General features: G+C 46.0%; 1 protein-coding gene across 1 annotated transcript; it reads right to left on the reverse strand.

Moving 5' to 3' along the window:
- Positions 1–456: 456 nt before the first annotated feature.
- LOC122946791 (histo-blood group ABO system transferase-like) lies at positions 457–10,248 on the reverse strand. Its single transcript, XM_044306600.1, has 3 exons — positions 10,196–10,248; positions 9,539–9,673; positions 457–1,147 (listed from the first exon to the last, which is right to left on the reverse strand). The coding sequence occupies exons 1-3, from the start codon at positions 10,228–10,230 to the stop codon at positions 457–459; spliced, it is 861 nt and encodes a 286-aa protein (XP_044162535.1). The 5' UTR covers positions 10,231–10,248.
- Positions 10,249–13,725: the final 3,477 nt, after the last annotated feature.

Consider the following 13,725-nt stretch of genomic DNA (forward strand, 5'->3'; position numbering starts at 1 on the left):
CCAGCGTCACAATTAAAAAATGATGAGCATCGATTGCAAAACAAATAAAATAATAATTTACCCAGAATTCACCAAAAAATTGAAACATAGTAAATACAGTGTATCAAGTCACAAAGTATTCTATAGCTCATCGCTATTGTAATAAGCTTCCCAGGAACGGCAGCAGGATCTGTACAGGCACAATCATCAGCTTCATGTTTCATCCATGAGGAGTAACATGGAAGCCTCTCGAGATATGAGAAGTCAAGACCAAAGAGGTCTAAGGGTACTTTCACACTAGGATAAAACTGATCAGTTTTTTTTTCCAGTATTGAGCCCCTAGGACGGAACTCAATACCCGAAAACAAAAACGCTAGTGTGAAAGTACCCTAAGCTAATATGGGGAAGGATGAGGACTATGAAAGTATTACAGATATTACGTAAAAGCCCTCAACCTCCAATCCGCTGTGTGGAGCGTCACGGGTTGTCACGTACTTTGGCATAATCTTTAGGGAAAACGATAAATCTTTTCTTCTCCACCACGGCTGGGTCTCCGTAGTAGTAGTTCCAGGAATACTCTGGAGACAGAACTTTGGTGGGTTTGTAACACAGGAAATACCTGTTGAGATAACTCTCATCATGCCAACGAGCTTCTAAGTTTATATCTTTATCGGCCAGCATGGCGTGGTGGCAATGGTTGGTCAACTTGTAGATCTCTTCCACCGTGCCTCCAAAATGGGACCCCGTGTAATAGAAATCGCCCTCGTCTTCAGGGATGTAACCTGCAGACTGAGGTCTCCTTTCATTGGTGAACTCCTTACGAGACGATGTAAAAAAACCCGGATGGATGACTCCATAAACATCACTGAGGATCTCAACCCCAACCTGGTCTTTGAACTCCATGTCCACATCTAGACACACCAGATAGTCCACCTCATTGACAAACCGATCATGAATGTAGTCTCGAATGATCTGCATCCTCCTCATGGTGATGTCCTGCCATCTTTTGTAGGCCGGGACCTCCAGGACAACCAGATTTCTCTTTTCACCCAGTGTAATGTTGGGGACGGCAGCGGGCTGGTCGGTCATTACATAATAAGTGACCCGGTGTCCAGTCATGAAAAACTTCTCAGCTGTGTCCAGAAAATGTTCAATAAACTGGGTGTATCTAAAAAAGAGAACAGAAAAAAATTATCAAAAAATGTGGTTTATAAAGAAAATCAATCAGTATTATAGTTATATTCATGTACATAGGAGGCAGTATTATAGTAGTTATATCCTTGTACATAGGAGCAGTATTATAGTAGTTATATCCTTGTACATAGGAGCAGTATTATAGTAGTTGTATTCTTGTACATAGGAAGCAGTATTATAGTAGTTATATTCTTGTACATAGGAGGCAGTATTATAGTAGTTATATTCTTGTACATAGGAGGCAGTATTATAGTAGTTATATCCTTGTACATAGGAGCAGTATTATAGTAGTTATATTCTTGTACATTGGAGCAGTATTATAGTAGTTATATTCTTGTACATAGGAGCAGTATTATAGTAGTTATATTCTTGTACATAGGAAGCAGTATTATAGTAGTTATATTCTTGTACATAGGAGCAGTATTATAGTAGTTATATTCTTGTACATATGAGGCAGTATTATAGTAGTTATATTCTTGTACATAGGAGGCAGTATTATAGTAGTTATATCCTTGTACATAGGAGCAGTATTATAGTAGTTATATTCTTGTACATAGGAGCAGTATTATAGTAGTTATATTCTTGTACATAGGAAGCAGTATTATAGTAGTTATATTCTTGTACATAGCAGCAGTATTATAGTAGTTATATTCTTGTACATAGGAGGCAGTATTATAGTAGTTATATTCCTGTACATAGGAGTAGTATTATAGTAGTTATATTCTTGTACATAGGAGGCAGTATTATAGTGGTTATATTCTTGTACATAGGAGGCAGTATTATAGTAGTTATATTCTTGTACATAAGAGCAGTATTATAGTAGCTATATTCTTGTACACAGGAGGCAGTATTATAGTAGTTATATTCTTGTACATAGGAGCAGTATTATAGTAGTTATATTCTTGTACATAGGAGCAGTATTATAGTAGTTATATTATTGTACATAGGAGCAGTATTATAGTAGTTATACTCTTGTACATAGGGGGCAGTATTATAGTAGTTATATTCTTGTACATAGGAGCAGTATTATAGTAGTTATATTCTTGTACATAGGAGGCAGTATTATAGTAGTTATATTCTTGTACATAGGAGCAGTATTATAGTAGTTATATTCTTGTACATAGGAGCAGTATTATAGTAGTTATAGTCTTGTACATAGGAGCAGTATTATAGTAGTTATATTCTATTTCAAATTTCTTTTTATTTGAAAAATAAGCAATAAGATGGCATCACAGCCGTGAAGCAACCATTCTGCCATGCAAGACAGGGCATTACACAATCGACTTATACAGTGAAATGGGGTACAAGCATAGATACAAGGTATACATGAGGTCAGAACATCTATAGATACTCGGTGTTGACTAGCTGCAGAGGCTTTTATGCTCTGCTCTCTACTGGTGAGTTGTCCTGCACGTACCATGTGCCTATGTCCTGCATAGATAGGCAATATGCAAATATTTAACAGATAGTTTGATGTCAGATAACAGGAAATATAGTAGTTATATTCTTGTACATAGGAGCAGTATTATAGTAGTTATAGTCTTGTACATAGGAAGCAGTATTATAGTAGTTATATTCCTGTACATAGGAGCAGTATTATAGTAGTTATATTCTTGTACATAGGAGCAGTATTATAGTAGTTATATTCTTGTACATGGGAGCAGTATTATAGTAGTTATATTCTTGTACATAGGAGGCAGTATTATAGCAGTTATATTCTTGTACATAGGAGCAGTATTATAGTAGTTTTACCTCAAGACACGGAGGCTCATATTGCTATCTCCTTCTTTACTTTCCACCAATAGCAGCAAAGAAGAAATTTACATAATCATAACAATGAAGGCCCCTCCCCTCTCAGATCCTATAATAAGCAGTGTCCTCTTAGTAACTTCCTCTTTCTTTGCTGCTCCACCAAAGATAAGTTGATTCTGTGTTTCATGTGGTATTTTTGCATGTATGATGCCTGTATTTCATTACCCTGTGTTGCTTAGGGCTTGTCTATTATTCATAGTCTCGGCCCTTTGCCAGGTTTTATCTTTCCCCTAGTTTTGGGCTAGTTGCTTCCTTGTCACCTGTATTCCCCTGCGCCTATTGCGTTTTCGTTTGGGGGTGCCCCCCCCCTTTTTCCCCATCCTATCTTTGCCTCAACCACCGCGTTTTTATTCAAATTTTCGCTCCGTTTTACTTGGGAGGCGCTCTGCGCCTCTCCTCCTTTCCTCCCTACCTTCATCCTCTGCGCCGATTCCGCCCCGCTGGTTCCCGGCGCTCTAGGTTTCGGCGGCAGCTTGCGCTTGGTTTCCCGCGGCTCCGAGATCTCGCGGGATCTCGGCGGCCATTTTGGGAACTCCCGCCCGTCCTCTCGCGGGATTTCGGAGTTGTCTGCCGTGCACGTCTGTCGCTCGGCTCCGGTTCGGCTCCTGCTCTGCGGCGCTTGGGGTGACTAACCCCTCTTTAGGTACCCACCTCCTCGGTCTTAGTGACCCCTAATATATCAGGCATCAGCCAGTTAGGTTATCTGCCACTTTAGTAGCTTAAAATAAACTCCTAATATGTCTTCTGACCGCTCTCCCGCTGGGCCTAATCCCCCCCCATCTGCTGGGGATCCCAGCTTACCAACTACTAGTGCACAGGCCCTGGAGCTACAACGCTCAGTGTCTAGTGCTATTATTGAGGCAATGGGATCCATGTCTTCTATGATATCCCAAACCATCTCTCAGGCCCTAGCTGCCCATGCCCCTGGCCCCTCTACTCAGTTGCCTGTACTCACAAATCCGCAGCCTACCATTGAACCTCCTGCCCAGGAGACCTTGACTGGTGTGATTCAAGCCACCCATGATAGCGCGCTTAGATCGCGCAAAAGAGCCTTGCCGCGTCAGGCAGAACGGACGCGAAAGTGGAAATGTGCTAGAGCACAAACTGATGATATAGATTCGGATGTAGAATCTGATATGGAGGCTTATGCGGAGGCAAGCGGCCAATCTGAAGGGGAGATGGAATCTGAATTTCCAGATGAGGCTGGCCCTAGGCCTTCCACCTCTGGGTCCGTGGGCGCCTCCGCCACTGCCCCTAACACGGTTTCTACCCTGGTGGACCCCTCAGGCATCCCATTATTTGATCCTGATTCCCTCCACCACCCTAGGTCGGCGGAGTGGCTGCCAGTGGCTCATGTGAGCGATTACCTGGAACATTGGGTGCGCCGTCCTCTTAGCAAAGAGGCGCGCAGCAAGCTCCGAGCCGAATGCCCCAGACCATTGATCCCCAACAAGGTCTGTGATACGCCATCTGTGGATCCAAAGATGACCCAGTTCTTGGCTAAAACCGGCTGGAACCCCCGCAAGGGGTTAGATTCCGCAATTAGGAGTTGTCAGGATAAACTCCTTGACATCTTTGGCCCCCTTGCCAAAATTTTTGAGATGGCCGAATCGGCCAGAACGGACGGCTCTCCGATAGATCCGGAGGAGCTTACTGGCTGGATACAGAGGGCCATTTGTATCGCGGGCAGCACAAACTCCTCCCTGGCCATTGAACGGCGTAAAGCCATTTTGTTTAAAATTGACCCGAAATTGGCCAACCTGGCACTCACTGAGTCAGGAAGGGATGCTCAGGGTCTGCTGTTCGGGGATTCCTTTATTAAGGACCTCAGCAGATACGTAGGGGCATTTACCGCCCTGGACAAGGCCCAGTCCTCCATGAGAAGGGTCTTTCAGGGACGGGTCTCCACTAGGGCCGGCAGTAGTAGGGGCCGTCTGTCCGGCCGCTCCAGTTTCCAGACCCGCAGCTCGGGCAGAGGCTCCTTCAATCAAAGACCGCCCTTCCAGGACCAAAGGAATCCTCCTCCGTTCTTTCCGGCCAGAGGCGGCCAATGGCGTTCGAGGTCTGTCCGAGGAAATCCCAATTTCCGAAAGTCCTTCGGTAAGTCTTCCCCCAGTGGGGGCTTCTTTGGTTCCTTGTGTAGGGGGCAGACTCCGTCTTTGTTTCCACGTTTGGTCCAGCATTACATCAGACCCGTGGGTTCTGACCACTGTACAGGGGTTCCACATAGAGCTCACGGGTTCACCAAACCTCATTCCTTCTCCCCCACCACTTCCCCTAGCCCCACCAGACAGAGAGCTAGTGGACTTAGAGCTGTTTTCCCTTTTTCAAAAGAGGGCGATAGAGAGGGCCCCTTCCGCCCCGAGGGGCGTGCTCAGCAACATCTTCCTAGTTCAGAAGAAAGGTGGGCAAATGCGTCCGGTTATAAATCTCCGGGCCCTGATCTCCGTGGTGCGCTACCGCCACTTCAAGATGGAGGGTATTCACCTCCTTCGGGACTTACTGATCCCAGGGGACTGGATGGTGAAACTGGACCTCAAAGATGCCTATCTGACGGTCCCGATTGCCGCTTCGTCCAGGGATCTCCTGCACTTATTGTGGAAGGGCGAAGTGTGGCGCTTCACTTGCCTCCCGTTCGGCCTTTCTTCGGCGCCATGGTGCTTTACCAAGCTCCTGCGTCCGGTCGTTGCCTGGCTGCGGAGTCGGGGTGTACGTCTAGTCATCTATCTGGACGACATCCTCATTATGCATCAATGTCAGGCGGCGCTGCTTCGGCTCCTTCAATGGACGTCGGACCTCCTTTCGGCTCTTGGTTTTCTACTGAACCCCGAGAAGTCCTGCCTCACTCCGTCTCGACGGATGGAATTCCTGGGCTTCACGGTGGACTCTGTTGCGGAATCTCTCAGTCTCCCGTCAGAGAAATTGCGGACGATCCGCAAGGAATTGAGACATGCCCTTTCAGCGTCGTCCCTGTCCCTGCGTCACCTGGCTCGCATTATTGGCCTGTTGGCCTCCTCCATCCAGGCGGTGTTTCCAGCCCCTCTCCATTATCGGGCCCTTCAGCGCCTGAAGATTGCTCACCTTCGTTCCGGGGCCTCGTTCGCGGACATGGTGGTTCTGGATCAGGAGGCTCGGGAGGAACTTCGTTGGTGGTTAGACAACTTGGAAGCCTGGAACGGCAGAGCGATCTTCGGATTTCAACCGGAATTCACGATAGAGTCGGACGCGAGTCTCCTGGGCTGGGGTGCCCACTGCGAAGGTGTCTCCCACCGGGGGTCGGTGGTCGGAGGCCGAGAGCCGTCTTCACATCAACGCTCTGGAACTCCTGGCGGGCTCGTTTGCCATCCGCAGTTTCTCCAATGGCATGGCGCATGCCTGCATCCGATTACGTATGGACAATGTGTCGGCGGTCCGCTATGTCAATCACCTGGGCGGCACCCAGTCGGCTACCTTGGCGCGACTGGCGAAGGAGTTTTGGTCCTACTGTCTCTCCAGGGACATCATGGTGCAGGCGGAGTACCTTCCGGGTCTACACAACGTCCGGGCGGATCGGAGTTCCCGCTGCTTCACGGACGGCAGCGACTGGAGGCTAGCGCCAGAGATGTTCTCCACGATCTCGGATACCTGGGGCCCTTGCGCCGTGGACCTCTTCGCGTCACGGCTCAATACTCACCTTCCCAGGTTCTTCAGCTGGCGCCCGGAGGCGGAGGCGGTGGATGCGTTCCTTCAGGACTGGTCTTCGGCTCTGCAATACGCGTTTCCTCCTTTCGCCATGATCCCGAGGATGCTGCTGCAGGTTCTTCGTCAGGTTGCGGAGTTGGTGGTGGTGATCCCCTTCTGGGGGACTCAAGCATGGTACCCGGTTCTCCTGGAACTCCTGACGGACGTGCCTCTTCTCCTTCCGGGTCGGACGGATCTCCTCCAGGGCCCTCTGGGTGCTCCTCACCCCCTGCTGCTCGACGGCTCCCTTCAGCTCCTGGCGTGCCGGATCTCCGGACTCCCGGAGAGGTCGCAGGCATTTCGGAGGCAACTAGACGCCTCCTGGACAACGCTTGGGCTCCCGGCACCCGAAAATCTTACCGGGCAGCTTGGGGATCTTGGGTTAGCTGGTGCGTGGAACGGAACCTTGATCCCGTTTCGGCGCCTGTGACCCATTTGCTGCAGTTCCTTACATCCCTTTTTGAGGCGGGAAAGGCTTATCGGACCATTAATTTGTTCCGTTCGGCGATTTCTTCGACTCATCAGGGTTTTGATGGCGTTCCGGCGGGTCAACACCCTTCGGTTTCACGCCTGCTACGTGGACCGCGCTTGGCTCGGCCTCCTCGGCCTCGCTTCACCACTACGTGGGACGTTTCCCTGGTCCTCTCTTTTCTCTCTGCGTGGCCCGAGAACGCGCCTCTTTCTCTCCGGCAACTGTCTGCCAAGTTGTTGACCCTCTTTTGTCTCATTTCTTGTAAGAGGGTTTCCGATGTCAGGGCTTTGGATCACGACGCTAGGTCCTTTTCTCCCGAGGGCGTCACGTTTAACATTACGCGGCGCACTAAGACTAATATTCGGTCTTATCCCTGTTTCCCGTCTTCCCCGGCGCTCTGTCCGGTAGCCTGTTTGCGGGAGTATGAGTCGCGTACTAGGACTCACCGCTCTGCGGACGTTCCGCAACTGTTCCTCTCCATCCGCCATCCTTTTGCCCCGGTGTCTAGTCCCACATTGGCGCGTTGGATGAAGTGGGTCATGTCCCTGGCTGGGATTGATACGGCGGTCTTCACCGCTCATTCGGCCAGGGGCGCGGCTGCCACTGCCCTGGCCGTTTCGGGGGCTCGTTTGGAGGACATTTTGCGCTTGGCTGACTGGTCTACGGCCACAACGTTCAGAGAATTTTATTTTCGTCCGCCCCCTCATGTGTTTTCATCGGTTATTGATCAGCTTTGAACTTGCAATATGAGCCTCCGTGTCTTGAGGTAAAACTAAATGATTTTCCTATTTCATGACGTAAAGTCATAGTTTTATTAAAGACACGGAGGCGAGTATTGCCCGCCCTGGGTTGTTCCTGCCCGCCCTTTTGTGGTTTTAATTTATTGGACTGTTTACATTGTCGTTTATGGTTATTTATTACGTATACTTGCATAGTTGTATTACTGACTGTTTATGGTTCTGTTTTCAGCGACCTTATAATATACGACCGTTTCCTGGGTCCGTTTTTGTTCAATTTCTGCCTGCCTCTTACACTGGCTATATTATTTGCTTTGTTTCAGGTTGAAGGTTCCACGAAGTATGGACTTCTGCGTTGTTCCCGGTTTCCGGAGGTTTTAGCCATGTTGGCTTGAGTTCTACAGCGTGATGGACCGGTTGTTTATCATTCTCGGGTCCAGTTCCAGTTTCCGGTTTCGGTTCCAGTTCCGGTTATGAAGTTGGTGTTTCGGTTCCAAAGAAAGAGGAAGTTACTAAGAGGACACTGCTTATTATAGGATCTGAGAGGGGTGGATCCTTTATTGTTATGATTATGTAAATTTCTTCTTTGCTGCTATTGGTGGAAAGTAAAGAAGGAGATAGCAATACTCGCCTCCGTGTCTTTAATAAAACTATGACTTTACGTCATGAAATAGGAAAATCATTTAGTTATATTCTTCTACATAGGAGGCAGTATTATAGTAGTTATATTCCTGTACATAGGAGGCAGTATTATAGTAGTTATATTCTTGTACATAGGAGCAGTATTATAGTAGTTATATTCTTGTACATAGGAGCAGTATTATAGTAGTTATATTCTTGTACATAGGAGCAGTATTATAGTAGTTATATTCTTGTACATAGGAGGCAGTATTATAGTAGTTATATTCTTGTACATAGGAGCAGTATTATAGTAGTTATATTCCTGTACATAGGAGGCAGTATTATAGTAGTTATATTCTTGTACATAGGAGCAGTATTATAGTAGTTATATTCTTGTACATAGGAGGCAGTATTATAGTAGTTATATTGTTGTACATAGGAGCAGTATTATAGTAGGTATATTCTTGTACATAGGAGCAGTATTATAGTAGTTATATTCTTGTACATAGGAGCAGTATTATAGTAGTTCTATTCTTGTACATAGGAGGCAGTATTATAGTAGTTATATTCTTGTACATAGGAGCAGTATTATAGTAGTTCTATTCTTGTACATAGGAGCAGTATTATAGTAGTTATATTCTTGTACATAGGAGCAGTATTATAGTAGTTATATTATTGTACATAGGAGCAGTATTATAGTAGTTATATTCTTGTACATAGGAGCAGTATTATAGTAGTTATATTCCTGTACATAGGAGCAGTATTATAGTAGTTATATTCTTGTACATAGGAGCAGTATTATAGTAGTTATATTATTGTACATAGGAGGCAGTATTATAGCAGTTATATTCTTGTACATAGGAGCAGTATTATACTAGTTATATTCCTGTACATAGGAGTAGTATTATAGTAGTTATATTCTTGTACATAAGAGGCGGTATTATAGTAGTTATACTATATAGAATGTATATAGAATGAGTGTGAATTGTCTGGATTTCCTTACTTTCTAATAGCAAACACAGTCAGTCCAATGTGAACTCCTCTCTTGTGGAATTGTGCGTTGAGTATGTCTATATTGTAGAGTCTATTCCATACAATCGGCGCTAGCCATGGAGTCACCGTGAGAACATCTGTCCGTCTGGAAGAGAGAAGAGCATTAATCATTACACACAGTGGGTCATATTTTGCAACAAGGATAAAAGTGCAAGTCCAGAAGAGACTCCAGGCAGAGTGCCGGTGTCAAGGCAAAGAATAAGCTAACACTTACAGGGACATTACATAATTGAGAAACTCTGTATGCAAGAAGTCTGGTGCCTCATTAGAGACTGTAACCACCAAGCCTCTTGTAAAGACTCTACCCACTAAGCCGGTGGCCCCTGGTATGAAGTTCTTATGCCTGTGTCCGCCTGATTCCTCCCAATATGCTAGAGTATAGAGCCTCACATATCACTCCAAAAAGAACCTTACTCATGGTCTGACCCCTTTACAATGGTAACCCAAGGCTGATCTCCACTTTGTGTAGCTTTACTGGGTGTTGTAACTTAGTAAGAAGTGCTGTGTTTTTTCTGCAGCGCCCCCACAGGTGACTCGAAGCATTGCACCGCTCCTACTGAAATCAGTTACTAGGATTATCAGACTCTAAGTGTTTGGAGTAACTTACGGAGGCTTCAGGGCTTCTGGTTTCTCATACAGCATCCTGGAAACAGAGAATATTTTGGCACCATTATTTATTTGGGTCAGTCTACATGTTATAGTGGTTATGCTGCCACTTAATGAGAGGCTTGCTACAATACAGTCTAGATGTCTGAAGGTATCCACTGTGGTCAACGGCAGTGAAGGGTTTAGTGTAAAAATCCCTGGTGGTCTAGGACATGGAATGAGTTAAAGGGTTTCTGTAACCAGAATTAACCCTATTACACTGGATGAGATTAGCAAGGAGCTGGAGGGAGGGGGGGCGTTGCTCCTGCTCCTAGAGGCTCCGTTCGCCCACCTCAAGTCACGCCCTGCCGTCCTTGATTGACAGGGCCAGCGTTCGTCTTCTCCTGCCAGCCCTATGTGCTGGATAAATCTTGCGCCTGCGCAGTCCCAGCACACAGGGCCGGCAGGAGGAGATGAACGCTGGCTCTGTCAATCAAGGACGGCAGGGCGTGACTTGAGGTGGGCGAACGGAGCCTCTAGGAGCAGGAGCAACGCCCCCCCTCCCCCTCCCCCCCCCCCCCCCCGTTCCTAGAGGCTAATTAGCATATTGTCTAAGTTAAAATTGTACAGTAACGGGGGCATCCATAAGCATGAGATTAGGAGAGTTAGGGTCTGCTGACATTAGCACATCGCTAATATCATCCAGTGTAATAGGGTTAATTCTGGGGACAGAAACCCTTTAACCTGGTGATGAAGGGGTTAGTGTCAGCATCACTTGTGGTCTAGGGCAGAAAAGGGTTAATTACAATATCTCTTTAGGGCAGTGAAGGGGTTAGTGTTAGCAACCTTGGTGATCTAGGACAGTAAAAGGGTTTATGTTAGAACCCCCAGTGGTCTAGGGTAGTCAAATGGTTACATTTAAGGCAGTAGAAGGGTTAATGTAATATACTGGGGTTTGGTGGATGATCACCTCCCCAGGCTCTGCCGTTGGTTAAGAAGCATCTTCATGTGCAGGACCGTATAGGTGGAAATGTACGGCAGCACAGTGGCTCAGTGGTTAGCACTGGGTCCTAGGTTCGAATCTGATTAAGGACAATATCTGGATGGAGTTTGTGTGGGTTTTCTCCGGTTTCCTCCCACCCTCCAGAGACAGACGGATAGGGACCTATTGGGTGACAGTGTGATGCTAATGTAAAGCGCTGCGGAATATGTCAGCGCTATATAAGTGTTAAAAAATAAGTTAAAGAAATATACACGCTACCTTTTATATGTATTAAGAATGAATTAAAGCAGATTTCAAAATTATATATGATATAGACTTGTTCAAGATTAATGGATGTAAATGGTGACAAGTGTAAAAGCCATATCTAACCAGTAGGCGGCGCTGGTGTACATGATCCTGTGATATTATTTCCAGCAGTAGGTGGCGCTGGTGTACATGATCCTGTGATATTATTTCCAGCAGTAGGTGGCGCTGGTGTACATGATACTGTGATATTATTTCCAGCAGTAGGTGGCGCTGGTGTACATGATACTGTAATATTATTTGTAGCAGTAGGTGGCGCTGGTGTACATGATCCTGTGATATTATTTCCAGCAGTAGGTGGCCCTGGTGTACATGATCCTGTGATATTATTTCCTGCAGTAGGTGGTGCTGGTGTACATGATCCTGTGATATTATTTCCGGCAGTAGGTTGCGCTGGTGTACATGATCCTGTGATATTATTTCCAGCATTAGGTGGCGCTGGTGTACATGATCCTGTGATATTATTTCCAGCAGTAGGTGGTGCTGGTGTACATGATCCTGTGATATTATTTCCAGCAGTAGGTGGCGCTGGTGTACATGATCCTGTGATATTATTCCCAGCAGTAGGTGGCGCTGGTGTACATGATCCTGTGATATTATTTCCAGCAGTAGGTGGCGCTGGTGTACATGATCCTGTGATATTATTTCCTGCAGTAGGTGGCGCTGGTGTACATGATCCTGTGATATTATTTCCGGCAGTAGGTGGCGCTGGTGTACATGATCCTGTAATATTATTTGTGGCAGTAGGTGGCGCTAGTGTACATGATCCTGTGATATTATTTCCGGCAGTAGGTGGCGCTGGTGTACATGATCCTGTGATATTATTTCCAGCAGTAGGTGGCGCTGGTGTACATGATCCTGTGATATTATTTCCAGCAGTAGGTGGTGCTGGTGTACATGATCCTGTGATATTATTCCCAGCAGTAGGTGGTGCTGGTGTACATGATCCTGTGATATTATTTCCAGCAGTAGGTGGCGCTGGTGTACATGATCCTGTGATATTATTTCCAGCAGTAGGTGGCGCTGGTGTACATGATCCTGTGATATTATTTCCAGCAGTAGGTGGCGCTGGTGTACATGATCCTGTGATATTATTTCCGGCAGTAGGTGGCGCTGGTGTACATGATCCTGTGATATTATTTCCAGCAGTAGGTGGCGCTGGTGTACGTGATCCTGTGATATTATTTCCAGCAGTAGGTGGCGCTGGTGTACATGATCCTGTGATATTATTTCCAGCAGTAGGTGGCGCTGGTGTACATGATCCTGTGATATTATTTCCAGCAGTAGGTGGCGCTGGTGTACGTGATCCTGTGATAGTATTTCCAGCAGTAGGTGGCGCTGGTGTACATGATCCTGTGATATTATTTCCAGCAGTAGGTGGCGCTGGTGTACATGATCCTGTGATATTATTTGTGGCAGTAGGTGGCGCTGGTGTACATAATAACCTTTAACAATTTTGTCATATTTAATGTAGGATTTGTTTCTGTTCACAGAGAAGATAGGACTGTATGTGTATATGTTTTCCTATTGAAAGAACTAATATATACAGTCATGTGAAAAAATTAGGACACCCTTTGAAAGCATGTGGTTTTTTGTAACATTTTTAATAAAAGGTTATTTCATCTCCGTTTCAACAATACAGAGAGATTAAAGTAATCCGACTAAACAAAGAAAACTGAAGAAAAGTCTTTTCAAGATCTTCTGTAAATGTCATTCTACAAAAATGCCTATTCTAACTGAGGAAAAAGATAGGACACCCTTGCCCCTAATAGCGAGTGTTACCTCCTTTGGCTGAAATAACTGCAGTGAGACGGTTCTTGTAGCCATCTACCAGTCTTCGACATCGGTCTGAGGAAATTTTACCCCACTCCTCAATGCAGAACTTTTTCAGCTGTGAGATGTTTGAGGGGTTTCTTGCACGTACAGCCCTTTTCAAGTCACCCCACAGCATCTCAATGGGATTCAAATCTGGACTTTGACTTGGCCATTCCAGGACTCTCCATTTCTTCTTTTTCAGCCAATCTTTGGTTGATTTACTAGTATGTTTTGAGTCATTGTCATGTTGCATGGTCCAGTTCCGCTTCAGCTTTAATTTTCTAACTGATGGTCTCACATGTTCTTCAAGCACCTTCTGATACACAGTAGAATTCATCGTGGATTCTATGATGGTGAGCTGACCAGGTCCTGCTGCAGCAAAGCAGCCCCAAACCATGACACTTCCACCTCCATGCTTCACAGTTGGTATG

Source organism: Bufo gargarizans, chromosome 9 (genome assembly GCF_014858855.1).
Source record: "Bufo gargarizans isolate SCDJY-AF-19 chromosome 9, ASM1485885v1, whole genome shotgun sequence".
Taxonomy (NCBI): domain Eukaryota; kingdom Metazoa; phylum Chordata; class Amphibia; order Anura; family Bufonidae; genus Bufo; species Bufo gargarizans.

Excerpts from the sequence above, each read along its gene's own strand:
- LOC122946791 (XM_044306600.1), bottom strand. The coding sequence starts at position 10,230 with ATGCTGTATGAGAAACCAGAAGCCCTGAAGCCTCC. Across the intron at positions 9,674-10,195 it reads CCAGAAGCCCTGAAGCCTCC|ACGGACAGATGTTCTCACGG; the intron begins GTAAGTTACTCC and ends TCTCTCTTCCAG. Across the intron at positions 1,148-9,538 it reads ACTGTGTTTGCTATTAGAAA|ATACACCCAGTTTATTGAAC; the intron begins GTAAGGAAATCC and ends TCTCTTTTTTAG.